The 27,788-nt window shown below is 43.5% G+C and overlaps 2 protein-coding genes and 1 long non-coding RNA gene across 5 annotated transcripts in view; 1 reads left to right on the top strand and 2 right to left on the bottom strand.

Moving 5' to 3' along the window:
* The window catches only part of LOC133218045 (dedicator of cytokinesis protein 1), a 180,076-nt gene that overhangs the window by 78,216 nt on the left and 74,072 nt on the right, over positions 1-27,788 (top strand). For 2 of the 3 annotated variants that reach the window (XM_061364081.1, XM_061364082.1), the window contains exons 24-27: positions 5,681-5,751; positions 7,128-7,234; positions 14,032-14,159; positions 15,903-15,998. In XM_061364081.1, coding sequence (XP_061220065.1) covers positions 5,681-5,751; positions 7,128-7,234; positions 14,032-14,159; positions 15,903-15,998 — 402 coding nt within the window. Of the gene's footprint in view, positions 1-5,680; positions 5,752-7,127; positions 7,235-14,031; positions 14,160-15,902; positions 15,999-16,803; positions 17,085-27,788 lie in introns of those variants that run through there. The other variant, XM_061364084.1, reaches the window with a different exon arrangement.
* The window catches only part of LOC133218047 (uncharacterized), a 59,991-nt gene continuing 54,098 nt past the window's right edge, over positions 21,896-27,788 (bottom strand). The window contains exon 2 of the long non-coding RNA XR_009727040.1: positions 21,896-22,764. This is a non-coding gene — a long non-coding RNA (uncharacterized LOC133218047). The remainder of the gene's footprint in view (positions 22,765-27,788) is intronic.
* Positions 22,077-27,788, bottom strand: part of INSYN2A (inhibitory synaptic factor 2A) — a 46,006-nt gene continuing 40,294 nt past the window's right edge. Inside the window, exon 4 of the mRNA XM_061364085.1 lies at positions 22,077-25,084. Within this exon, the coding sequence (XP_061220069.1) occupies positions 24,901-25,084 (184 nt within the window). The 3' untranslated portion in view covers positions 22,077-24,900. The remainder of the gene's footprint in view (positions 25,085-27,788) is intronic.

Below are 27,788 nucleotides of genomic sequence, written 5' to 3'. Positions count from 1 at the left end.
GCAATTTCATGGCAGTGCCCAGCACAAACACAGGATGGGTAGAGACTGGATGAAGCAGCCCTAAGGAGAAGGACTCGGGGGTGTTGGGTGACGAGAAGCTCCCCATGACCCGGCTTCAGTGTGTGCTTGAGCCCAGAACCCCTACATGTAATGGGCTGATCCCCAGAGCATGAGCAGCAGGGGGCTGGAATTAGTAATGGTCAGACTTGATGATCTTAAAGGTGTTTTGCAACCTGGCTGAGCCACTTGTGAGGTGGGCTGGTGAACCTCATGAAGTTTAACCATGCCAAGCGCAAGGTCCTACACCTGGGTCGCAGCAATCCCAGGCACAGCTACAGGCTGGGCAGAGAAGAGATTCAGAGCAGCCCAAGGAGAAGGACTTGGGGGTGCTGGTCAGTGAAAAAATGAACATGAGCCGGCTTCAGTGTGCGCTTGCAGCCCTGAAAGCAACCATATCCTGGGCTGCATCAAAAGGAGAGTGACCAGCAGGTCGAAGGAGGTGATCCTGCCCCTCTACTCTGCTCTCGTGAGACCTCACCTGGAGCATTGTGTGCAGTTCTGGTGTGCTCAACATAAAAAGGACATGGAACTGTTGGAACAAGTCCAGAGGAGGCCACGAGGATGATCAGGGGCTGGAGCATCTCCTGTATGAAGACAGGCTGAGAAAGTTGGGGCTGTTCAGCCTGGAGAAGAGAAGGCTGCGTGGAGACCTCATAGCAGCTGTCCAGTATCTGAAGGGGGCCTACAGGGATGCTGGGGATGGACTGTTCATTAGGGACTATAGTGACAGGACAAGGGGTAATGGGTTAAAACTTAAACAGGGGAAGTTTAGATTGGATATAAGGAAGAAATTCTTTCCTGTTAGGGTGCTGAGGCACTGGAATGGGTTGCCCAGGGAGGTTGTGAATGCTCCCTCCCTAGCAGTGTTCAAGGCCAGGTTGGACGAGGCCTTGGGTGCCATGGTTTAGTGTGAGGTGTCCCTGCCCATGGCAGGGGGTTGGAACTGGATGATCTTAAGGTCCTTTCCTACCACAATAATTCTATGATTCTATGATCTTGAAAGTCCCCTCCAACCCAGCCAGTCTAGGATTCTATGAATATTGTGCCATCCTTTTGTTCCCCTTTCTGCGTTGCTTTCTGTTAATACATAAGAGTGTTAGCTCAAGTGTGGTAACATTTTTAAGAGTATGTAATTTATGTTACTCCACAAGCTTTCCGATATACTAAGTGCTACCAGATGTGACAAAGTAATGGAGATGCTTGGAAACAGCACTTGCTGAATGCACACACTGCAGCATCACTTTCTGCCTTTGAGACAGACCATATTTAAGATCTGTCTCCAAGCAGCATATAAAATAAGCTGTATTTGTACTAATCTTGCAGTGCTTCTTAAGCATGTTTCTGAGCATATTTACCTCTGTATAGATATGTTCTTCATGGCTTGCTATGGTGTTGGGTTCTCAGAGTTTGAAACTAATATACATGGCTTTTCAAAAGGTGGACTTAGGTGACTTTGGATACTGGTGACTGAATGCATAAGGTAGTGCTGCTTTTTATGAGTGAAGTCATGTCCAGCAAACATAAAGGTCTGCAGAAGCAGACTCCATGGGAAGTAGTAGTCTGTCTGTTTTCATTCCCCAACTTAAAACTATGGAGGGCTTCAAGGGAGCTGGGCTTGTAGGATAGGCTTACATGATGTCGTGGAGAAAACTAGGGTTTCCTTCCTAAGTAGCTTAAAGTCACTTCTGATATAAGTGAGGAAAGATTCAGATTGCCTGGGCCTTGGTGGGATTCCCCAGTATGGAAGTTGAGGAGCTTACATTTGCCTAAGGATGTGAAGAGGAGTTATGCATCTGCCCTCCCATCTCTTTCTGGGAGGACTGCTAGTAGAGACCTATCTTCATAGAATCATGATAGGTTCATGGGACTGGTTTGTGTTCGAAGGGACCTTAAAGCTCCTCCAGCTCCAACCCCTGCCACAGGCAGGGACCCCTTCCACTGGAGCAGCTTGCTCCAAGCCCCTGTGTCCAACCTGGCCTTGGGCACTGCCAGGGATGGGGCAGCCACAGCTCCCCTGGGCACCCTGTGCCAGTGTCTAGCTACCCTCATCTTCATGAAGAAATGAGAACCTTGGGTGCTGTTCTTAAGGCAGCTCCTCCAGGTAATCTTGGCAGTTGGGAATTTTGGGATTTATTTTGTTGTTTTGAAAAATAAATGGAGTTTACTCAGTCATATGCAGCTTACACAATCATAGAAATTTATATGTGAGGAATGTGCTAGATTTTTCTATTGTTAGATCCCATTCTTGTCTCATTAAGCCTGTCTGGAAATGCATCATCATGCAAAGAAGAGCTGTGGCAGTGAACTGATGTTCAGAGGGATCACAAGTAGAAGCAACACCTCTGTCATACATAGTCTTGTTTATTCTGCCTTCTTACCATGTCTGAAGGTTCCCCCTCCCAACAAACATTTTGATGTGAGCCATCACTGAGTACATTTCTTCAACATGAAAATCCCCTATGTTATCTCACTGGCTGCTCTAAAGAAGTCCAGTCATTGGCAATGCAGTCATTACAAGTACATCAATGGATTTATCTTACGGATTGTGAGGGTTGGCTGCTCTGGAGAGGTGCTGGTGATGATTTAAGGAATAAGTTGCAATTATTGTGTGGAATGATGAAACCTTGGAATTTCGTCCTCTGTATTGGCTGTGAAGAGGGCTGTGACCATCAGTTACTGCTGAATTTATTCTGTTGAAGGCAAAGCTTTGACTTTTCTGGACTTTATTATTCTCACTTAATGAGTTTTATTTCTTGGCATGCTTAATTGCTTTTTCTTATAGTTTAGAAGGGTATCCTTGAAGCACTATGCTCATTGACGTTGCAGTTCAATAGGTTGTATTGGCAGCTGGTTCATGTATTAAGTGTCAGTTAATGGTTATCCTCATATGGATGCTCTTTGGCTGTGATATAGTAACTTTTATCCATAGATGCAGCATTCATAAGGGGGACATAACACCTATATGTAAGTGTGTAAGGTTGTGTGTGGTGGGGAGAGGGAGGAGTAAGGGATGAGATGTACTTGGAGTTAGCTCACAGGCTGACGTGCACTTGTTGTCATCTTGCTGATCCTCGGCTTGTATGTGAATCACATCCCAGGAGAAAACATCCAATAATATCCCAACAGTTGGTATAACAGTGAGTGCTCCAGGAAGTTTAACTCGCTAAAAGGGAAAATACAGATGTTGTTCACATGATGCACTGTCTTTTTATTTTACCCCATTGCTTGTTGTGTGCTTTGTGGTACTTGCAGTGAATGATTTGGTAAGCTGGTAGAGCAGTGATAATCTCTCACTTGTTTTCCACAGAGAGAAGCCCCTTTGGGCAGCAACATTTTTATTGCAGCCCAGCTCAGAACTATGTATAATTATTGACTGAGTCAGTTGCCTGCTGTTTCCAGCTGTGTATGTGATGCGATCACATGGGAATCGGTGCAAAAACCTGCTTGGTTAAAAACCAGAGCATGAAGGCTCTTCATTACTGTGTTTGCTCTAGTGTTGGTTTGGATTTTCAAGTGTTAGAACAGGGAAGTGAAGATTTTCATTTAGTTTGCCATGTCCTTCTTGCAGCAATGAGGAATTTGAACCGTTGTCCAGGTGGAAAAGAATCGAATTTAACTTCTTTCAGTGGGGGGATAACAAACCAGATTGCTTGTTTGGTTTTCTTTTCCTGATGTTATATGAAAACAGGTTTTATATCTGCTGAATTTACTATTCCTCACTTCTGTGTTCCAGTACCTGGGAATAACCAGCACTGCAACCATGCTACTGCTCCCAAAAGATCTACTTCAGCTGCAGCTTCTAACAGAGTAAAACCTACAGTGAGAGCTGCTCTATGGCAAGAGTTAATATTGACAAGAGGCTTTTATATAGACCTGGATTACACACATGCAGATTTAATCACGTGGCTGCAGAACCTATTTGTCTGGCGATGCTGCCTGTCACAGTGGAGTCAGATGTGATTGGAAATTGGGAAAACACTTCCACAACTTCCTTTACTTTTTAAGATATTAAACTTTAATTGCTCAGCCCATAAAGTAGAAGTCAAATTGCTGATAATTGTTGTAACTACAGGCTTTAAATTGATGCTGTAAATAGTTTTACCTGCTAGTACTTGATGTAAGCTGTTACAGTGTTAATTTTAATGATTGCACCAGCTCAGTGTGAAACTTGAATCCAAGATATAAAATGCAAGCTCTCTTTTAGTGTGTGTTACTAAACATTTATTGCTATGCGCATTTGAATGATCAGCAAATAAAAACCCAGCGATGGCTGTGGTTTATAACTGGTCATTAGAGTCCTTATCCATCAGAACGCAGAAGCCTGTACATAAAGGGGCTATTTGCATAAATACAGTTATGGGCTTGATTTCTGAGTGTGGAAGTAGTCCTTTAAGCCTATGTGGAGATGATGGATGATGGAGCTTCACAGTTAACTGGCCTATGAATAAACACTGGGATACTCTGGAAATCTGCCTCTTAGCTATTGATGTGCTTGGGGGGTTTGCTGTTGGCAGAAGTGATCCCCAAGTGTTGGCAAACTTTGCATGCTGGCTACTTGAGGTTATATTGTGCCTGTAATCAATTGACCTTGCATTCAAGAAGGATGGAATTTGATTGAAAACGAGCAGGGTTGTGGCAAAGAAGTGTGGCTGTTGGAAAATAGAGAAGTGGTTTTGTACATACAGGCAAGGCAATGCTCCTGTGGCTCTTTGTACCGTTAACAGCTACTGCTAAATATGAGCTAATAAGGGTAAGACTAAAACCAAAGACTTCTGCCTTAAGGTTTCTTAGGTAGAGCATTTGCTTATCTGTTGTTGGAGTGAGTCCAGGGGAGGCCATGGAGATGCTGCGAGGGCTGGAGCAGCTCTGCTCTGGAGCCAGGCTGAGAGAGCTGGGCTGGGGCAGCCTGGAGAAGAGAAGGCTCCTGAAGGGGAGACCTGAGAGCAGCTCCAGTGCCTAAAGGGGCTGCAGGAAAGCTGGAGAGGGGCTTGGGACAAGGGCCTGTAGGGCCAGGCCAAGGGGAATGGCTTGAACCTGCCCGAGGGGAGACTGAGCTGAGCTCTTAGGCAGAAGCTCTTCCCTGTGAGGGTGCTGAGGCGCTGGCACAGGGTGCCCAGAGAAGCTGTGGCTGCCCCGTCCCTGGCAGTGCTCAAGGCCAGGTTGGACACAGGGGCTTGGAGCAAGCTGCTCTAGTGGACGGGGTCCCTGCCTGTGGCAGGGGTTGGAACTGGATGAGCTTTAAGGTCCCTTCCAACCCAAACTGTTCTATGGTTCTGTGGTTGTGTATCGATGCCCCAAAAAGCTTCTATAATGTGTTGTAAGGAGAAGATCTTACAAGTCTCTAATTTCAGTCTGTGTTGTCAGTTTTGCCAGCTTACTCCACTTTCATGCCTTTTTCTTTTACATCTTTATGATTTCAAAGTTTCATTTTCATTGAGTTTCAGTCTAGGTAACTTACCCCTGGAAGTATCTGTCAAGAGTAGGGCACAGGGGTTCAGCTGAAGCAGCAGAGAATGGTTAAGCCAGAAGAACCTACACTTGTGCCATTCTCTCTCTGCAGTCTTTGCATTGCCTTTTAAATACATGAATCTCAATCTTGTTTATTTGTTGTTTTTCTTAGGGGGCAGCACTTAAATACTTGCCAGCTATTGTCAATGATGTGAAATTAGTATTTGATCCGAAAGAACTGAGGTGAGTAGAGTCAATGAAATGTGTAGTGTGAACTTTGTGTGCATCTTTACTGTGCGTGCATATATAGACACACATTAATAGAAACACATGCAGAGGCAATGATATATGATCACCTGAGATGCTTTATCACTTTGCTTTATTACCTTTGTTCCCTTGCAGATATTTGTAGGGCTGCACAAATAGCCTGTTTTCAAGTGACAGGTACTGCATTGAGGTTTGACAAATGTCCTGACAAACACTGCAGTCCTCTTGACTACAGCCGTGTCACAAGATAGCAAGAATTATCAGTCAGGCAACTGCCAGCACACCTTGATGCTTCACTCTTTCGAGTATGAATTTAATGTAAAGAACTCTGTTCAGTGAACCCTGGTGCTGGATTGACAGTAGCTCATCAACACAGGAACGTTGTTAGTGAATAGAGAAAAGGGAAGAGGAAGATGTTAGAGCAAAAAAGCAATAGAGAAACCAAATCAAAACCAGTATTTCAGGAGAACTTTTAAAGGTCAAAAAGAACAGTTTCTCCTTCACAGTGCAACTACAGGGTGATTATGTTGGGAAAAATAGAACATATAATCTAACTTGATTGCACAAACCCATCTGTGTTTTGCCTGCTTTCATTTGTGATCTGTTGTGTCAAAATGAGGAAAAAGATGAAATAGGAGTGAAATAGGTAAGTATAATCCTCATCTAATGTTCCAGTGGACTGAGGAACCTGGCTTTTGCTTACTGCTTCCTGTGTTGTGAAGTTCTTTACATGTACACTGATGCTTCCTGTGGGCTGAAGGGGTACATCTTGACTGTGGTGCTTTTGGATTCAGTCATAAATTTTATGCATGATAATAAAAAGTACTGGGAGAAGGGGCCAAATGGAAACTACCAGGATTTGGCCTGTTTCACCTCAAGCACTGGGAAAAAGATGAGATAGATACAAGAGAGGCACAAAAACTAAAGGGTATGAAGTGACAGGCCAAGGGGAATGGCTTGAACCTGCCCGAGGGGAGACTGAGCTGAGCTCTTAGGCAGAAGCTCTTCCCTGTGAGGGTGCTGAGGCGCTGGCACAGGGTGCCCAGAGAAGCTGTGGCTGCCCCATCCCTGGCAGTGCTCAAGGCCAGGTTGGACACAGGGGCTTGGAGCAAGCTGCTCCAGTGGAAGGTGTCCCTGCCTGTGGAGGGGTTGGAGCTGGAGGAGCTTTAAGGTTCCTTCCAACACAAACCAGGCTGGGAATCTGTGGTTATATACAGTCAAACTCCTTTACACCTGGAAAAAAATAGTTTGCTTGTTCCAGATGTGTGTAGTTGTTTCTCTTGTTCTGTTCTACTGGAGGTTTGTGTGTTTTGTAATGATTAATGTATCTTTACCTGCCCCTTTCTACATAGCAAACTCTTCACTGAATTCATCCTCAACGTTCCCGTAAGCCGGCTCACAATCCAGAAGCTCTACTGCCTGATAGAAATAGTTCACAGTGACCTCTTCACACAGCATGGTAAGCAGGACCTTTGCAACCATTCAGCTGACACATTATTCGTTGTCTGCAGGCCTCTGCTAGCGCAGGGTTTGTCCTTGCTGCCAGACATGGTGGAGGTTGGACCCAGCTGAAGTCCTTCCATTAGAAGTACAAGGTTTCAAATACAAGAGAAAATGCTAATTGATGCTTGGTGCAGGTTATAAATCATAAAGAAGTGAGATGTTGGCACAGGGTGCCCCATCCCTGGCAGTGTTCAAGCTCAGGTTGGACACAGGGGCTTGGAGCAAGCTGCTCTAGTGGAAGGGGTCCCTGCCCGTGGCAGGGGTTGGAGCTGAATGAGCTTTAAGGTCCTTTTCAACCCAAACCAGTCTGGGATTCTATGAAAGTAAAAAGTTGTGATTTCTAATTTAAAAGGGCACTAGGCATCCCATGTTATTGGCATGTGTTTTAACTTTATTTTATCAAAAGGTATGAATTCAGCTTCTGTGTTTGGTGAAGTTCTATGGAGAAAATGGATTTTTTCATGTCCTTCCTTTCTGAAGCATCATTCTCTCCCTTTAAGTTTTCCCTGGCTGAAGAAAACCAGTAATATAGACTTCTCAGTGTGCTGTTCATTCATGTCGCTTATTTTCTTCTCTTACATTAGTGGGCCAGTGGAAGATAACTTCAAGCACTTGTCTTACAGATTTCTTCATATAAGGTGAATCATGTTATTCTTTCTTGAGATGACTCGAGTTAAAATAACCTAAACTGTTTATGTGCTGTCAGAGGAGGTAATGAGAGAGCAAATGGGCAATGGTTGACTGATAAAGAAAATCTGAAAGGGTTCTTCTGTCTGATCAGAAGTGCTGGGACCACATGATGCACAGTGCTGATGCAAGAAACTCTTCTGGTTCCAGTGTGAAAACTGATCTTGGCGGGTTGGCTTTGTACTGGCAGGTCTTCGACCAGATCAGGGAATCACAGGATCACAGCATCAACTGGGTTGGAAACGGCCTTTAAGATCATCAAGTCTAATTGTTCCCTGATACTGCCAAGACCACCACTAACCCATGGCACCGAGGGTCTCATCTGCATGGTTTTCCTACCACAGCTGTGTGACTTGCACAGGATCTAGTAGCTTCTATTTTCTTCTTGGCAAACAAGTATGAAGCCAAGCCAATCTGCTGTAACCTGTTATGCTCCTTCATTTCACAAAGCTGCAATTCCACTGCAGTTGGGCAGGGCTGGTAGAAGGTGGGATATTGTGTGGGGCTGGTACTGACCACTGCGGAACGAAATAGTGGTGTTCTTTCTACTTCTTTCCACTTGAAGTTTCCTTTTTGATTTAGTATCAATGAAGAATGATGTCCAAAGAATTGAGCTTTGCAATTTGGCACTTAATTTGGGCTGAATTTCCAGTGAGGTTATTCTCCAAGTTAATGATATATAGCAAATACATGTGAAATTAGTGGCTGTACACGATACATGTTATGTGCATGTTTAAACCTCTGACTTTGAGTGAAAGAAGTCTGAGAATTAAGACTGGAGGATAAAAGATCCTGGAGGTTCTGAACCTTTCAGGATTGAGATAGAGCTTTTTCCCTAAGGAAGCCTTCAGTACAGTTATAGTCCCATTTGAGCGACAAGGTGTAACAAGGTTGTAAATGTAATTCCTGTGGTTATGGATGGTGATGAAGTAAAGAATGAATCTCTGAGAGTCTAGTAGCCATGTCCCCATGTGCTGCACCAGCAAGTCCAAAGGTGGTTCAGGTTGATCTTCACTTTGGGGATGTTCTGTTGAAATTATTCAGCCCTGATGAGCCAAACCAAATGGTTTTATTCTCAATAGCAGGGTTTGCAAGAATAAAAAGGAGGAATGGAGATGGAGTCGCTGGTGTTGGGGCCTGGTAAAATCCTAATAGTCTCTCAGAGCATCTTTGCTCTTTCAGATACGTACATCATAGAATCATAGAATAGTTAGGGTTGGAAAGGACCTTAAGATCATCCAGTTCCAACCCCCCCTGCCATGGGCATGGACACCTTGCTCTAAATCATATCGCCTAAGGCCTCGTCCAACCTGGCCTTGAACACTGCCAGGGATGGAGCATTCACAACCTCCCTGGGCAACCCATTCCAGTGCCTCACCACCCTCACAGGAAAGAATTTCCTCCTTATATCCAATCTAAACTTCCCCTCTTTCAGTTTTAACCCATTACCCCTTGTCCTATCACTACAGCCCCTAATGAGGAGTCCCTCCCCAGCATCCCTATATGCCCCCAGTGTTACTCCTTCACTCATTTTCAGCTCGCTGCCTGTGTAGTAATTTTTTCCTTCTGGCTGCTTTTAGGTTGCAAGGTCTCTGGGGCAGAAGTCAGTAATATCATGGAGTATACTGAGCTTACTTAGATAGGAGCTAAGTCAAACCAAGCAGTTCTGGCTATAAAAAGCTCTCCTAAGGAAGTCTATAGAGGCACATTATGTATTTACTATATTAGTCATGGACTTCCCTTAGTCAAACAGTTTCACTGTCAGAGGTGAAAGGAGGAATCGTGCGTGGCTGGTTGGCTTTTTAAACCTCTTTACCTCAGCCATTTGGGTTGCAGCAGAAGGTACAGTCCAACATTACTGAGCTCCTGAGAAAAGCAAACGCATACAGTTTAACAGCAGGGTCATTAGTCTGAACTCAGCCAAGGTTTCTTGACTGAACACTGCTACTTAATGGGGCTTGGATCTTATCAGGAGGCTCCTAACAAGGGGTTTTCGTGTCACTGGCTGTCAAGGGTGTCTTAAACCTGGCCTGCTTTGGTAGAGCTGCAGTGGAGATTCACGGCACGTTTGGGTGTCTCCTTTTGTGTGTGACAATAAACAAAGCATCATCTTAAAAGCTCCTCTTGCCACTCGTAATTCACTACAAAGCCTGTGTTGGGAGAGGGAGTTGGGCTGGGAACCCCCCCTGAACACTGGAATTCACTTGAAAATAAATTAAACAGCCTTTGATAAATGTAGGTATTCCTTTCTTCCCCTTGCTCTTTGGGTTTGAGTTCTTATTACTCCAATGTGCTTTGACTCCCTCCTCCTCCTCATTGATTCAGTAACTTTCATCTGATAGGCAGTGCTTTCATAGAAGTATCCCACTAATCCTGGATCACATTGCAGAAAGGAGCTTTCCTTTCCTAAAAGCAATAAACAGTGCGAGGCTGTGGAACTGATGGGAAGCTGTAAAATGCATAGAAAATCAAAGAGCATTTCACCAGTGTAGTTCTCCTGGGGAAACGTGCTCTAATTGTGAGCTTTGAGAGGTGAAGGAAGAGTCATTGGTGTCTCCCGAGGAATTGGAATTCAAAAGACATGCCTTTGGGAAGCCGTAAGGATTTGGGGGTGAGAGGGGTGTGAAATAGTTTGCTAAAGCATTGTGCTTGAAGGGTGATGTGGAGTGATGAATGGTTCAGAGGTCATTATGGAATCTGAGTTTGGGACCTTGGATGAGAATGTAGTGAGGTGTTGTGGTTTGTATGGCTTTAAAAAGGGCGAGGCTGAACCCAGGGCAAGGCTCCAAAATACAGCTTTAAAATGTGTCCACTTCTTTTCTGGTTCTGTCATGTGCAATTTATAGGTTTCCTTATGAAATCAAAGGTGACTTTTCATAGAATGGAAAGGGCTTGGAGCAAGGTGCTCTAGTGTGAGGTGTCCCTGCCCATGGCAGGGGGTTGGAACTGGATGAGCTTTAAGGTGCCTTCCAACACAAACCATTCTGTGGTTGTATGATACTGCCCAGGTAGAGGGTATCATCAGGACAGGGGATAGTTATGAGCAGGGAGATGTGCAGTCTCTGCTTTGGAGGAGTTCATTTGATTCTGTCCTGCTCCTTGATTTTTGTAGAGAGGAAACTTACCATACAATCAGCTAGGTTGGAAAAGACCTTTAAGATTGTCAGAAACCCTTTCCATAGGGGCTGGATGCTTCCAAAGGGTCATTGAAACACCCCAGTGCTCGTCTGTGTTACTTGGGATGCAGCTTTTTGCATGCTCAAAAGCATTTTAAATTGCCAGTGATTAACATCCTGAAACAGCAAGTTACTTGATTTTGAGACTTGAATACAGCCTTAAATGTACCGGTGTGGACAAATATCTAGGTATTTGCCTTAGGACGTAAGTATATCAATATCTACTTATGTATGCCATACAAATGTGATACTGTATGTATCTGTATAAACATATCTCTGAGTATATAATAATTACACAAAAATAACTATGTATGGCCATATAGAATTAAAAGCAGGTATTAAGTAACACTTATTCCCCTACCACAGTAATTTACATTAATCTGTTACAGTGCACACACAGTCCTTTTCTGTAAAGCTTTTGCTTGAGTCCAACCCTCCAGCTCTTCTTCCTTTCGTGTCCCTCTCCCTTCCAAACCCCACTCACTTCAAACCCCAGACCAAAGGCAGCATTTCCTTAAGGTAGCACCTGAAGTGATTGTGTTGTGAAAATCCCCTGTATGGTTATGTCTAAATATAAGTATGAATTTATAAATGAGTGTGGAGCAGTCTCTAATAACCTGATGCATGTTTTCAGCTCTCAGTATGTAATTCCTTGCGGGTGGTGGTTGCATCGCATCCTTGCAAACGTCACAAGCTTGGGTTTGTGTAAATAGTGATTTGTCTGATTTGCTTTGTCCCATGGAGTTGTTTGTATTCTCTGTTGCTTTGCTTTACAAATGACTTCCAGCTAATTACCAAGTGAGCTGTGTAGCTGCTGTACTCTTGGTTAGGAAATCCAGTGATTTCTCCATTAGGAAATTGTTAGTTTATTAAATATGAGTAGACAGCATATAGCATTTATGAGAGTTCTTATAACAGAATCATAGAATGGTTTGGGTTGCAAGGGACCTTAATAATCCTAAAATAATCTTAAGGTCTTTCCCAACCCAAACCATTCTGTAATCATCAGTTGCAACCCCCTGACATGGGCAGGGATGCCTCACACTAGACCGTGTTGCCCAAGGCTCTGTCCAGCCTGGCCTTGAACACTGCCAGGGATGGAGCAGCCACAGCTTCTCTGGGCACCCTGTGCCAGTGCCTCAGCACCCTCACAGGGAAGAGCTTCTGCCTTAGATCCAACCTGAACTTCCCCTGTTTCAGTTTATACCCATCACTCCTTGTCCTGTCGCTACAGTCCCTGATGAAGAGTCCCTCTCCAGCATCCTTATAGGCCCCCTTCATTGTTGTATTATGACTGAAATGGCAATCTTTGCCTCCGTGCTGTAGTGGCAGCAAGGTTAGTAAGCACAGGTTGTGTTTTCCTGGCTACATTAACTAAATGAGCCATAAAATGAAGAAATGCATTTGCCAATGTCCCTCCAAATGAAATGTTTTTAAATTGACGAAAATGTGTTGCATGTGTTTGGCTTCAGCAGAGTTCTGGTGCCAGTGCTTCATTGGAAGTCCTTGCTCGGATGCTCTGGAGTTGCTGATGCCTCCTGAGCATCCTTTTATAAAGATTAATATTTTATTCTTGCTGCACATTCCTGTGGCATTAATCACTGGGGGTTGGACTTGAGCAGTAGAGAACAGATGTCAAATTACCGCTGTCTGTAATCATTGTGCATCATCCTCGTGAGCTGGCTTTAGAGCAGGAGACTAATGTTATATACTATGGATTTATCAAGGTTGCCCATTAATCAGGGCCAGGAGGGGTTTGTGACAGGCAGGCTGAGGAAGGTTAAACTTTCCTCTTTCGTATGTCTAAGTAATCAAGATAGGATGCACTTAAAACATGGTCTCATAGAATCATAGAACAGTTTGGATTGGGAGGAACCTTAAAGTTCATCCTGTTCCAATCCCAGCCACGGGCAGGGACACCTTCCACTGGAGCAGCTTGCTCCAAGCCCTGTCTCTACACTCTTCAAAGAACTTTCTTTGAATGAGAGGCTACTTGTGCATTGTACTTATGTAAGTCACTTAAGACTGACGAGTATTTCTCTTGATCTACTAGAGGCTGGGTATACTTGAACACTGTTATTTCTCCTCCTGTACGTGTGAGTTTACAAGGCAGGATGAGGATGAGTCTTTCAGTTCCTCTCTAACATCTCGTGAGGGTGGAGTGCTCTCTATTCTGCATTATAGCACAGGTTCTCGTTGCTGTTTTGCAGTCGGTGACCTTTACTTTTCCCTGTTGTGCAGTATCTGGGAGCAGGATTGCCAGCCTTTGTGCTTGTATCTTACCCTAGGAGGGAGTTCATGGAGCTGCTCCTCCTAGAACTCTTCCCTGCTCTGTAGGAGGCTGGAGGCTGTGATCACCGATGACCTGGGAGTCGCAGAATCCCAGACTGGTTTGGGTTGGAAGGGACCTTAAAGTTCATCTGGTTCCAGCCCCTACCACGGGCAGGGACCCCTTCCACTGGAGCAGCTTGCTCCAAGCCCCTGTGTCCAACCTGGCCTTGAGCACTGCCAGGGATGGGGCAGCCACAGCTTCTCTGGGCACCCTGTGCCAGCGCCTCAGCACCCTCACAGGGAAGAGCTTCTGCTTTATCTCTCAGTTTGCCCTTTCTCAGTTACCTCTTTCAGTGGGACCACTCAAGTACTTTGCAGAACTGGGATGGGTGGGAGGGTGGCTCCTATCCAGGCATTCTTAACCTCATGACTTCATTTTCACTTGCTCACAGTTTTAGCAGGTTTTCATGCTTTTGGTTGAAAGGAAAGTGGAAATCTGGAAGTTATCATCTTTTCCCAGATTATCTGATCCTGTGTAAGCACTGAAGCAGCTTGGCTATTTAGGCAGCGCTATGAAGTTACTTAAAGCTGTGTATGTAACCTTGTGTTTTGTGTGCAGACTGCAGGGAAATCTTGCTGCCAACAATGACAGATCAGCTGAAGTATCACTTGGAAAGGCAAGAAGATTTGGAGGCTTGTTGCCAGCTGCTGAGTAACATCCTGGAAGTGCTGTACAAGAAGGATGTGGTGAGTATTGTGCGGTTCTGTGATGATTAACAAGTAAAAGAAATGGATCTGAGTGGAATGAATTGAGCAGGTAACTCCTGATGGCTTAGGTGTTCTTTGTTGTTTATTCCCCAAACCAGTGTCTCTCAAGTCTTCCTCTTAGGCATCCAGTGATGAGGATGTGTTGTGTGACATCTCAGGATGGTTCCTACTGTTTGAGGCACATCCAGTGTAGCGCTGTTATCCAGTCACATTTTTGCAGATATTGTATAGATAATAAATTGATATTGTTAAGAGTTTAATCCAACCGTATCCTGGGCTGCATCAAAAGGAGCGTGACCAGCAGGTCGAGGGAGGTGAGCCTGCCCCTTTATTCTGCTCTCGTGAGACCTCACTTGGATTATTGTGTGCAGTTCTGGTGTCCTCAACATGAAAAGGACATGGAACTGTTGGAACAAGTCCAGAGGAGGCCACGAGGATGATCAGGGGCTGGAGCACCTCCCATATGAAGACAGGCTGAGAAAGTTGGGGCTGTTCGGCCTGGAGAAGAGAAGGCTGCGTGGAGACCTCATAGCAGCCTTCCAGTATCTGAAGGGGGCCTATAGGGATGCTGGGGAGGGACTCTTCATTAGGGACTGTAGTGATAGGACAGGGGGTAATGGGTTAAAACTTAAACAGGGGAAGTTTAGATTGGATATAAGGAGGAAATTCTTTCCTGTTAGGGTGGTGAGGCACTGGAATGGGTTGCCCAGGGAGGTTGTGAATGCTCCATCCCTGGCAGTATTCAAGGCCAGGTTGGGCGAAGCCTTGGGTGCCATGGTTTAGTGTGAGGTGTCCCTGCCCATGGCAGGGGGGTTGGAACTGGATGATCTTGAGGTCCTTTCCAACCCTAACTATTCTATGATTCTATGATTCTTTTTCATGGTGTTTAGCCTTTGGTAATTGAGCACAGTCCAGTGATAAGATGTGGGTTATTACACAGATCCAGGGCAGGAAGGACAGTGGTTAATCAAGATGTTTGGTTCATCAAAGATCAGCACAAAGACACTGTTAGCTTTAGATAATTATCTGGTAAAGCACAAATGTTGGATGTGGAATTGTTTCCCCTTTCCCTCTCACAGACCCCTTTTAAGTCGTCTGCTTCAGACTAGTGAGAGCCATGAAGAAGCCTGTTTATAAAGCACAAGTTCGAGCAGAGCTCATCCCTTTCTTCTCATGTGTTTTTGGCTTCAGTTCCTGGTGGCATCATTCTGCATGAGGCTTCTGACCTCGTTCTTAAAAGCTGGTTGCACTGAATATTTCGTGTTCAACTCTTAAGTTGCAGATTACTTCTAATACATAAATATTATTGCAGTTACAATTGACTGAAATTGCAGTTCCTCAACCAAAGTGTTGTGCTTTGCTTTCCTGTTTCCTTTAATTGGGCTGTTGCAGAACAGCCCCAAGATGTGGTAATGCGTGTAGGCTTTGGATGCTGGGAAGATAAAATGATGAGGTAACTGAATGCTGTGAGCTTTGCTAGATTTCCAGGGACTTGCTTTTCTTTGAAATAACTAATGTTACTTGTCAACTTATCAGTGACATATATTAATAAAATGGGCTTTATGTGGTGGTTGTTAAAATGGGAGATTTGATTTTCTGCTTTTGATCAACAGCAGTGTTTTATTTAACTTCCACAAGACAGATTTAAAGGCAAACAGATGTAGTTCACTTGTATTGGTGTCTGTTGCATCTAGTTACCACTAATTTATTCCTTTTCCTTAGGGGCCAACGCAACGACATGTCCAGATAATCATGGAGAAGCTATTGAGGACAGTAAACAGAACAGTCATTTCCATGGGACGTGATTCCGAGCTCATTGTAAGTGTCTCTTGATGTAAACTTAAATACCTCTGTCACATCTTTTGGAACCTGACTGTAATAGGATTTCAATCCCAGGTGACCCAAAGCAATCAAAACCTTCTGTAACTGTCTTCGTGTTCAGTAAGCTGTGAAACTGGCTTGTGATTTTTTTTTTAGGTGGCTTACATAGGGGGAGAAAGAAGTACTCCAAAATCTCAGTGGCCCTGTGATGAGCCAGATTTGAGATGTCTCTGTTAACCAAAATGACGTATTATTTGTAATTAGCCAGTTGAAAAGTGTGGGAATAAGAGTTGTGTGTTTGTTATTAGCAATCATTTCACCCTACAAGGATTTACCTGCGTTTTTGGCCTACAACTGAAGGCACCAAGGTAGTGGTTGTATTTGAATGACTGAAGTATAAAGCCCCAAATTCTTACATTTTGTAAACATAATTTGAATTACGGCATTTGAATTTAAGTGTGTCAATAATATTGCTCTAAATAATGAAAATTAGCTTGGCCTATTGATATCTAAACCAGGGATAAATCTTAGTGTGGTTTTGGAGACTTACTGTGTGTTTGCCTGTATTCTTCCTTATGAGTCTGTATCTGGCAACTGATGCACAGGGAATTGGTCAGAGCAGACCAGGTTTTTCATCTGTCTGTGTGGTCATCCTGGTCTACATTGATTTGGTTCATTTTGGTTTGAAGCAATGATTTCTTTCTTGAAAATGAGTTCATTTGTTAGCCAGGTATCCGAGTCCATTCTCTATTTGATCTCCTATTTCTTTTCTAATTGTATTTCTCTCTGTAATTGCACACAGTGCTATTTGACTTGTGCGGAGGACAGAGCCTGCACATAACATTTTACCTACTGGTGTCCCATTTACTTGGCTCATGGTGGTGCTTGTGTTGGCAAACATCCTGAAGTCTTATTTTTGTCTTTAGTGCGTCACCCACTAACTTCACTTTCGTCTTCAGGCATCAATTTGATTTGTACTGATGGTTTTTACTGTGAGAAGGTGATAACGGATCACCAAGGCTATTGATGGAGCAAGAAATGGTGATAAATAGAGATCATTCCTACAGAATATTCTAGTGCTGGGATGCAAACAGTGAAAGGAAGTCACAAGGTTTATGTTATTGTGACTTTGTGTGTTACCACAGGAATTATTAATAATATGCAGAATAGATACATTTATTCTGTATAAGGGTACAAGACTTTACCACTTCCCTCAGTTTGGCTTGGGTTGGGTTGGAAGTAGCGCAGAAGGATTAGTCTTCGAAGCCATACCCACAGGAAACTTCTTCAGTTACAGCATGAATGTGAATAATTACTGTTTTGATGAATGTGCCTTAGATGATATTTAACAACTTTAATTATTCCTTTTGCATTTATCAAATTATATTTGATAAAATCCTGTGTATGTTTTAACTAAGTGCAGTTGTAATTAAGACTATCCGTAGTGCTCATGAATACAGCTCGAACTCCCTCTATCTACATACTCTGTAATTATGGGATGAGTGTTAATGGGGCTGGGTAGTTGCCATGAGTACTTACTCCTAGCTTAAAATTCAGTCTGTGGTTGAAAGGATGCCCTGTGATCAACAGGTACCACTTCATATTTGTAGTGTCAGCATAGTAGGGGGAGTAAATGGACTGACAATGAGCAAGCAAGAGCCTGACCCCTCTTGGATCAGAATCAGATTGAATTTATGCATTAATTTCCTTCTGTCAATGCTAGCAGAGTTTTACCTGGAGCTTATATCAGGGAATGAACCATAGAGGAGAAGTAGGAGGAAAGAATGTTACAAATAAAGGATCTTACAGAGGCATAGTTCAAGCAAGGATAACCTTGTCAAAAGAGGTAAGATACAGGACATAGCAAATTGTTCCTTACATAAATATAGCTATAGAGGTGTACCAAAGCGGGAGTGTTTTCACCTTGAAATACTGAGCTTAGGGCATCTGCATCCAAAACTGTAGTTGCATAATACACTTTAAATATTAAAAACCTACCTTGGATCAGAAATGGTGAGAATTGGCATTTATTCCTGTGTGTGTATATATATATATATAAAGATTAAGCTTTCAGCTGAGCTCTGGAAGCATTCCTCTGAGCATCCTGCTTTGAAGAGCTCAAACAAATGGAAGACATAGTCCTTTTTGACCAAGAGAAGACTTCTTTTCTCTTTGGCAGCAATATAGGGACACATTCACAATCCCCTTATGGTGGCAGTCAAGCCTGTTTGATTTGCATTCTTTATAAACCTCAGTTCTAATCCCTATAGAACAACTGTGGTATTTTGCATGGGTGAACTTTCACATTTTATCTCTGTAAATCCCAAAGACAGTTGTTGGTACAATCATTTTGATTTCTGCTTTAATAATAGTCTTTATATACCCTCCTGAGTTTGGTGCTGGCGTGACTTCCATTGGTGTTGCTTCCGACTGTGTGGTAGGTCAGTGGGAGATGGTGTCTCTGAGAGGATGGAATTCGATGTGATCAGTGGAGGATTGTAAAGAATTGAAGTGCTCAAGAGAAAATGGTCTTGGAACGGAGGCAGAGGAGGTGGAGTCCTTAAATATGATGTGCTTTCTGTTCATTAACAACAGAAGGAGGGGTCGCTACATGCACTGTGTAACGGGGATGTGACATTGGTTTCAGAAGGATGTGCAGTTAGAGGCTGTTAAAGCTACCATAAATAATTCAAAGGACTTTCTGTACGTTGTAACAAAGGGGAGGGCTCTGTACGGCTGATCCCGAGTGGCTGTTACCAGGTCACTTCCCTTTGGAAGAGCACTGATGAAAGATGAATGAGTTGAACTGAATCCCTGACCGTCAGCATAAGGCTGCAATGGCGGTACCAGCACCACAGTCTGTTTCCAATGTATTTGCTTCCCTGTGTTAACGAATGTTCCACCTTAGTCCAGGAAATAAGAAAGGATTTGAGTAACTTACCTGGCACCTATATCTCAGTCAGAATATGGGAGGCATTGGGTAGGACCATCTAAGTGGTTTTGCTCTTCAGCTTCTTCAAGGCCGTATTCCACATTGGTGGCAAAGTTTCTGTCTGTTAAACCTTTAAATTGCAGCTTCTCCATGTTTAATTGCAGGAGGTGCCTTTTCCTGCAGTGTTGAACAGACTTGGAAAGATTCTCCAGTAGTGCCTTTTGACTTAGTACACTTTTCTTTACGTATTTGCTTCCTTAAATGTGTTTCTAGATAAAACCCACAAGGTGTTTTTATCATACACCTTCAAAGAGCATTATCTTCAAAGACCACTTGTAAGGAGCAAACGTAGCCAATACATAGAGTATAAGTGAGAGATTAAAACCTGATTTTACCCTGATTTTGGTAGGAGTTGGTAGCAAGAAGACTTTAAGTGAACATCTGTGATACTGCTTGCTCTCTTTTAGCCTTAAGAACTTATTAAAGATCCAAACCTCAGTATCACCAGTGTATTAATGAAGATTAAGCAGAGTCTGGCCACTTACGCAGGTCGTTTCAATGAAAGCAGTGAACTTGTATCTTTGGGGATTAACATCAGTCTTCCGGCTGCCGTATCAAATGAGTCTTTAACATGCAAGAAAAAACCTTGTCACCCTTTTAATACCCATTATTTCTGGCTGCTTTTTCCTCTGCAAGCCTCACATGTGATTTTGACTTGATCCATTTACGGGCTGAGTAGAAGGTTCTACGCAGTGTTGTAGTTAACTAGATGTAGCCTCTGGGTGCCAAGGTGTCTGATGTGAGGTTGGGGTTAGTTGCTGCTCACATCAGTTGGCTGTTGGGCTACTTCTGCACATCCCTGGAACTTGTGGTGCAGTAAGAAGTCGCCTATAACCGGGCCACAGAATGTCTCCTACTGAATGTGTTTAGAATCTTGAAATCCTGGAATGGTTTGTGTTGGAAGGGACCTTAAAGCTCACCCAGTTCCAACCCCTGCCACGGGCAGGGACACCTTCCACTGGAGCAGCTTGCTCCAAGCTCCTGTGTCCAAGCTGGCCTTGAACACTGCCAGGGATGGGGCAGCCACAGCTTCTCTGGGCACCCTGTGCCAGCGCCTCAGCACCCTCACAGGGAAGAGCTTTTCCTAATGTAATACTACCTGGAAACCCCCTAAACTGAGCATAACTCCTTGAATCTTTCTTGAAGGATGATTTCAAACCATCTCTTTCCTTGCCTAGTAACTTCTGCAGAATGCTGTGTTCCACGCGAGTCGGCATATTGCCCTTCTTCGGTAAATCAGAATTGACCGGCTATGATGGTAGGTCCAAAATGAATCACAGCTGCTCCCTACTTCCTTGTGGCCATCAGCTTGGCATGTTTTTCACTTCCAAAGCCAAGCAAAACAAGCTGGTTTCTGAGCTCTTTAATTTGAGAAAGGACATCCAGATGAGGGGTTGGGATCCCTGTGTGTGTAGTTTTTGGAAGACGCTTCAGTTGGCAGAGCTGTGCAACCCTCTGATCACTGTTAAACACACCAACTTGGTTCCTTTGTGTGCTTGAACAAACCAAAGTCCATTTTGATAAAGATGAAACAATCCAGCTCTCAGATGGAAGAACAAAGAAGGTAGGAAGTGGCCTGACTCCCAGGACGCTCTGTCCCTAGTAAAAGCAGCTCTGAAGAGCACACAGTGGTTTATGGCAAACAAAGTGTGAACACCTCCTGTGATCAGTGATAAAACGTGGGTTTTAGATAGTCTCAGGATGTGCGCCTGAAGCAGTGGTCAGGAGAGGACTTCCTGACTCACTGATGAGTGGAGTGTTTCCCATATTGCTTCTTTCCCCTCCTCTACACTTTAAAACAAAGACGTGATGAACCCAAACCAGAAATGCTACTGAAGTCATCAGAGAGAAAGGGGTTTGTGGTGAGATCTGAGCCTGGAAGGTTTAGAGATGCCCCTTGGTGATAGTGAAGGAGAATCCATGTAGGGTGAAGTTTGTAGCTGTCAAAGGAAAGAGGAGATGGTGGCGGCACTGGAGAGTGACAAGTGTAAAGCAGAGCAGAGAACAGGGCACTGATGTGGGAAGTGAACACTGGAGTGATCAATCAAAGGCAGTGGAGGATTCTCCATCCCTTGTCATCTTCCTGGCAGGATGCGTTTCTGAAAGGCAGTAAAATACAAGTCTAGGTCTAAGTAAAATATGAGTTATTGATGGTTATTGAAGAGATTTCTGGGGCTGAAGTTATCTAGGAGTTGAAGCTGTGTGCAAGTTGTCTTTCTGTGCCTGAAATCTGTGAGGTTTGGGGTCAGTGGGTTCCAAAGTATTGGAGGGAGCCTCATTTTCTTCCCCAGACCTCTGGTGTAAAAATGGACAGTTTGTTTTAGTGAATTTCATTATTTCTTATCAAAACCATCTGAAATTATGTATTGCAACCTTCATTTCACAAAAGTGGAAGTGGCACCTGAATGATGGCAGTGCTTTTGTTCCATCACTAACACTGAGCTTTTCTATTATCACTCACGCAGTGAGTGGGTATGGAGTGTGCCCTGCTCATGTTCATCAGAACAAACTGCATTCACCTCCACAAATGGACAGCAAATTTCTGGCACTCCAGTTATTTTTAATAAGCCACAGGTGTATTTTATGGATGCTGAGATCATCCTGAAAACTGTTCCATGCAGTCTGTTTCAGGCTATGGGAGCAGAATGGTGTTGGTGTAGCAGTCATATTTTTAGTGGCAATCCAGTTAACGAATCCCATTAGTAATATAGAATCCCTGCTATTTTACAGCTGCTAAAGAAATGGTGCAACCTAACAGCCTACTTGATTTGAAGGTGTTCATGAAAAATGGACCTATTAGATTTTGAAGCAGGGATTAACCTTTAAAACATAGTGTAATTAAAAGGCATTGTCGGTGGTTTTGCATCTTAAGCAAGAAAAAGCAAACACTTTGTACCAATGGTAGGGTTTTCCAGTTTTAATCATGATTTTGTTTCAGTTTATCCTGATTTTTAAACTATTTTTACAGTGACTTTTTCTGTCTTGAAGAAAACAAGTGCTACCCCACAGGAATAGTGTTTCCTAATAGCTCTAAACCCAAGAACGTAACTGCCGCTTAATGGAAATCATACGGACTCAGGAAATAGCAAGTAATAGAAAATCACTGCAGTATTTATTGACTAGAAATCATCATTAAGCATGAGATGGGAGAGGTGCATATAGCAAATCAGTGTATGGAGTGCATGGCGTCGTCAGTGAACTCGGCAAAGCGACGTTATGTGCCACGTGGAAGGTAAAGGTGCATTTTCTTCGCTGTAACCTCCTACCTGCACTTTGTAAGGTCTCCTACGTTAGGGTGAGAATAGCTTTGTCAGTCACATGGAACTAAAAGCTCTAAAGAATGAGGGGTTTTCTTTCAGTGTCTGTCTAACCTGAGCCGGAGTGATTCTAAAGGTAATACAAGATGATGCGGTTTCCACACTTGCAAAAAGGTTTTATTACAAATCCCGTGGGATGGTAGGACCGGACCCGAGATGCCACTGTGAAAAGCAAGGCTCTAGATGGATGTTGGCTTTCCCAGTCTTAAAAACATGTATAAAACTAAAAATCTGCAACTTGGTAAGAAAATAACCTGCCCATGCAGAGAACACGCTGTAAGAACTTCCACTTTGAGCTCTTGAGACGCTTCACCAGTGACTTCTCCACTGTCCTTTGAAGGGGTTGCAGAACACTGGTCTCTGTGTGAGTCAGTAACATAAAACCAGTTCAGTTTTGTGTCACACCAGAACATTCAGAACAGGCTTATGGGGAAAAGCTACTGATTCAGTGACACTTGTAATCTGTAACTGATTGCCATTGAGGGATGCACTGATTTGATTAAAAGAAAACCCAATTTAGGTGTTTTCGCATGGATGAGTTCATGAATTCTAGCACTATTTAAAAATAAGACTGAATACTGTTATAGTTTTATGTCCATATTTGCTATTTCTTTCTGTTTAGGAAAAAATATATTCTGTTTAGGAAATATTTGGGGTTCTAAAGCATGTTGGATGAGCTGTTGTGTAAACTCTGAAACATTTCCGGTTATAAACAATATAAAGTACATGAAACACATATTTCTTTTCCACATGGAAACAATTGCACTTCCATCCTGGTCCACAGGATCCCCTTCCTAATCCTTCAGCTTTCACAAAAATACGTGGGGATTTTGGTTGCTATGTACAAGAACTTGTAGCCCTCTTGAAGGTTACCTGTAAAGGTGACCTTATTCCATTAAAGCATGCTGAGATTAATTTGGAGCTGGACATAGGCTGCTTCCACACTTCTGTTCCCATTTTTACTTCCTTCTCTTTGCTTTGGGGTGGGGTGGGGGGAAGCAAGTGATATTCCTTAATGGATTTGATGCTGAGCTAAGAGGAGAAACAGGGTGAACCAAAACACCTCCAATGTTTCGGTATGTGCAAACTCTTCTGCTCATGATTACTCTTCTCCTACCTAAAGACTGAAGAGTCTGTGTCTTAGTGATGCTGCAGGCTATGTGATTTTAAACCAATTCCTAGTAAACCAGTTTGGCCCATGACACTGTGACTCAAATGGTCTTAAATCCTTAAAAATACAGAAGATGATTCCCATTCCCTGGCCACTTCTAGCATGGGAAATTTTTCCACAGATGGAACTTTTTCCATAATGCCAGATGGAATTTTAATGACAATAGCAAATACTTGGAGGAAAAAATTGCGGTTTTATAATTCAGAGCAGAATTTAACGTGTAATTTTCAGGAAAAATCCCCCCAAATGAGGAAAAAAGATGGATCCCCATCTCTTCCCTAAGTGTGTTGGTTAGCAAGTACAGTTAATGGATTGAAAGATAAATTACGATGTGTTGGAAAACCCATCTGAAAAGCTTAGCAAATAAATAGCGTCTAAAATTTACGGCTCCTTCCAAACTGGTTCCAAAGCATGATGCACGCTATAAATTCTCTGGTGCCTTCTGCAGTGTTGTAGAGGTTTTCCAAAGGCTGCATTACAAAAAGATACTAAATTAGGGCAAGTGCCAACAATCTGTAGAGCTTTTGGTTGTTCTCTTTGTGGGGTTAGGTTTGTTAATGAGTCAGAATGTGTCATTTAGACATTTTTGGGTACCGAAAGACTTAGAAGTGAGCTCTAGGACAGATGGTTGTCCCATAGCCATGACCCTGTGATGTGGTTAAGGGCTTCTCCTGACCTTGGGAGGTTTCTGGCTGCTCACCCCTTGAAGATGAGCAGCAGATGTGTTCCTCTGGTGATGAGGGCAGAGCTAAATAAGAAATGATGGCGTGCTGTTGATGTGGTACCTTAGTTGAAGTCTACATCGCATGAAGGCAGAGACACACGGAGTCACATCTTAGAGACTAGTCATGGTCTTGGACCACATGAAAAATTGTGCTTTGTCCAGGATAAATGTGCTGAAAACTGCACTCCCCGATCAACATGGATTTGTAAAACTGAAGACCACTGCAAACATAAGGCTTGCTTTGTTATTTCCTCCCCTTGTTGTCGTTTAAAGACAATAAACCAAACCCCCCAAAGGCTTGAAAACAACAGTGATATTGAGCTGTGTACAGGATGACAGCCTACAATTTACCAGGTTAGAATGTGACGCTTTCAGATCTAAGGAGAAGGGGGGGGAATAGTTTTACTTTCCACCTTTGTACAAATTTCAATTCAGGTTTTACATCCCACATTGGTGAACTGCAAATCAAAGTTGGCAAGGGATTAGGCAAGGGGTTCTCTTAACACCTTGCTTCTGGACAGGAGTCTATAGGTACAAAGGCCTTTCTGGTACACAGGGTGAGAACTGGATGTCACCACAACGGTCAGAACCACGTTGGCCAGTAACTGCTCAGTCTACCATGATCCCATTTATCAAGGATTGATAGAACTCCAAGTGTTTGTCAAAGAAGGCCTTGAACTCCACATGGACTTGGGTTAAAGGAACCAGAGTTTCCATCTTCCATGCTTTTTTGATTCAGTTTTGGATTTTTGCTTGGGAGTGGAGGAGTAGCTCTCCTGAGAATAAGGCAAAGGTGCAACCTGAGTTTCCTCAATAGGATGAAGTTTTCTCAAAACTGGCTGTAGTTTATCTTCTTGCTGTTTAAAATCCAGTTCCACACTAAAAATGGGAAGAGAAAAGCAATTAGTTATTAATTGTGATGACAAAAGATTTCAATTAAACCCACATCTGATGCTTAATTTATCACATTCAGATGTAAAACAAACGCTTCAATTGGATCTCCACAGTTCTTGCACCGCAAGGGAAAGAGGAAGGTCGAAAAAAGGACACATTGCAAAAGAGAAATAGGAATGGGATAGCATAAAGTTTTCCCTTCTGTTTAGGGGGGCCTTGAGGATTACAGTAGATGTGCTGTGAAGTTACTGAAAACTAGAAATACTACTTCTCCTCCTCCTTTTTGTGGTGAAATGCTCTTTGAGGGCTCCCAGTCTCACTTCTCTCCCATCTACACGGCCTGGGAGGATGGGGTGTCAGCCAGGAACCCCAACACAGACTGCTGAAACAAAAACATCTATTGATGTAAACCCATTTATTTAGCTGACTGTATCCTAGACTTCCAGACTGGTTTGGGTTGGAAGGGGCCTTAAAGCTCATCCAGTTCCAACCCCTGCGATGGGCAGGGACACCTTCCACTAGAGCAGCTTGCTCCGAGCCCCTATGTCCAACCCTTATTTCAACATTTATGCTACAAATTGTTTTGAGTTTACCTTATAAAACAAAGGAGCCACATTATAAACCTTATCAAAAGGATAATGCTGTCCCCAAACCAAATCCTAGCTCCTTAGAAATACCCTGAAACGTCATGGGTTTGGTTGTGCTAAAATGGGGATATCAGTCGATTGTGAATTCCCCACCACATAAATGTTTTCAGGAGTACAATGAATCCCAGACTGAAGTTGACTCTTCCTTAAGAGCTCTCTAAATCTTATGTAAAGTGGCATGTAAATCTGGGCAGAACCTGGCATATATTATAGTAGGTTTGTACCAGAGGAGGGCCACGAGGATGCTCAGGGGCTGGATCACCTCCTGTAGGGAGACAGGCTGAGAAAGTTGGGGCTGTTCAGCCTGGAGAAGAGAAGGCTGCGTGGAGACCTCAGAGCAGCTTCCAGTATCTGAAGGGGGCCTATAGGGATGCTGGGGAGGGACTCTTCATTAGGGACTGTAGTGATAGGACAAGGGGTAATGGGTTAAAACTGAAACAGGGGAAGTTTAGATTGGATATAAGGAAGAAGTTCTTTCCTGTTAGGTTGGTGAGGCACTGGAATGGGTTGCCCAGGGAGGTTGTGAATGCTCCCATCCCTGGCAGTCTTCAAGGCCAGGTTGGACAGAGCCTTGGGTGTCATGGCTTAGTGTGAGGTGTCCCTGTCCATGGCAGGGGGTTGGAACTGGATGATCTTAAGGTCCTTTCCAACCCTAACTATTCTGTGATTCTAAGCTGGGGGGGGGGACAGAAAACGGCATTTCAGCTCTGGCAGCGGCACAGTTCATTTTTCCTTCTTTCAGAAGTGATTCTTGCAGGGGAGCTCTCAAGAAGCACTTGATGTGAAAGATGAATTGTTTTTAAAGAACCTTGCTGAAGAGAGTGATGTTTTTCATAATCAATTCCTATTTAAGATAGATCTCGAGAGAAAAAACATCTTAGTTCTAGTCCATATGACAGACTCCATGTTATTATCATTCCCTCCTGTATAAACCCATTTTGAGCAGTTCAGGCTCAGCTATTTGCAGCCAAATGAAATATTTTGCTGCTGGAAATGAATGAAAACATTAATTATTTCAGCATTTAGAACTGTAAATTCTGCAGGAGAATTGGTTCTTGTCTATCAAGATGCATTTATCCAGCTTTGTCGTGTACCTGCTCCGCTCAGGCAAGCAGCTTGTTTGCAAACTTAAGTTTCAGTCTTTGTGCTCTAAAAAAGAAGCCAAAAACCTCCTTATTTTGTAATTTTCCACATATCTTCCTAACTTATCTATAGCTGGCTTTATTTTTGGTCTTTATATCAAGCATAGGAAATACTATTAAAGCCAGGAAGTGTTATGTATTTGTATGACTTCCTTATATCATGTTACTGACCTGCAGAGCTTTCTGCTTCCTGCATTCATGACCTTAATTTTGTCACCTGTCAGAGCTCTGACAGCTCTGCTCTGCTCAGTGCTGGGTTTGTATCCAAAGTCTCTACAGATTTCCTCTCAGAATGACCTCTTCCTGAAATACTCTCTGTGCTGTGTGGTTCTCTCCACTCACTAATTTGGTCTGGTTTTGACTCTTCTTTAAGCCTCCCCCATAATAACTCCATATACTCACACATTCACAACTTCCTTGGGCAACCTGCTCCAGTGCCTCACCACACCACAGTGAAGACTTCATTATATCGAACCTAAATCTCCCGTTTCAGTTTAAACCCATTCTCTCTTGTCCTATCACTACAGTCCCTAATGAAGAGTCCCTCCCCAGCATCCCTATAGGCCCCCTTCAGATATTGGAAGGCTGCTCTGAGGTCTCCACGCAGCCTTCTCTTCTCCAGGCTGAACAGCCCCAATGTTCTCAGCTGTCTCCATACAGGAGGTGCTCCAGCCTCTGATCATCCTTGTGGCCTCCTCTGGACTTGTTCCAACAGTTCCATGTCCTTTTTATGCTGAGGACACCAGAACTGCACACAGTGCTGCAGGTGAGGTCTCATGAGAGCAGAGTAGAGGAGCAATGTGGACACCCTGGACACCTCGCTCAAGGTATGAGTACAAGGTGGCCAACTTCCTCAAGCTGCTTTTCTCTGGCTTATCCTATTTTCTAAATCCTATCACT

Source organism: Neopsephotus bourkii, unplaced genomic scaffold (genome assembly GCF_033783945.1).
Source record: "Neopsephotus bourkii isolate Nb327-2 ecotype Australia unplaced genomic scaffold, CSIRO-AGI_Nbou_v1 NB_1189, whole genome shotgun sequence".
NCBI classification, from domain to species: domain Eukaryota; kingdom Metazoa; phylum Chordata; class Aves; order Psittaciformes; family Psittacidae; genus Neopsephotus; species Neopsephotus bourkii.
Note: the sequence above shows the minus strand (reverse complement) of the source record. Positions and strands in the feature narration are given on the sequence as shown.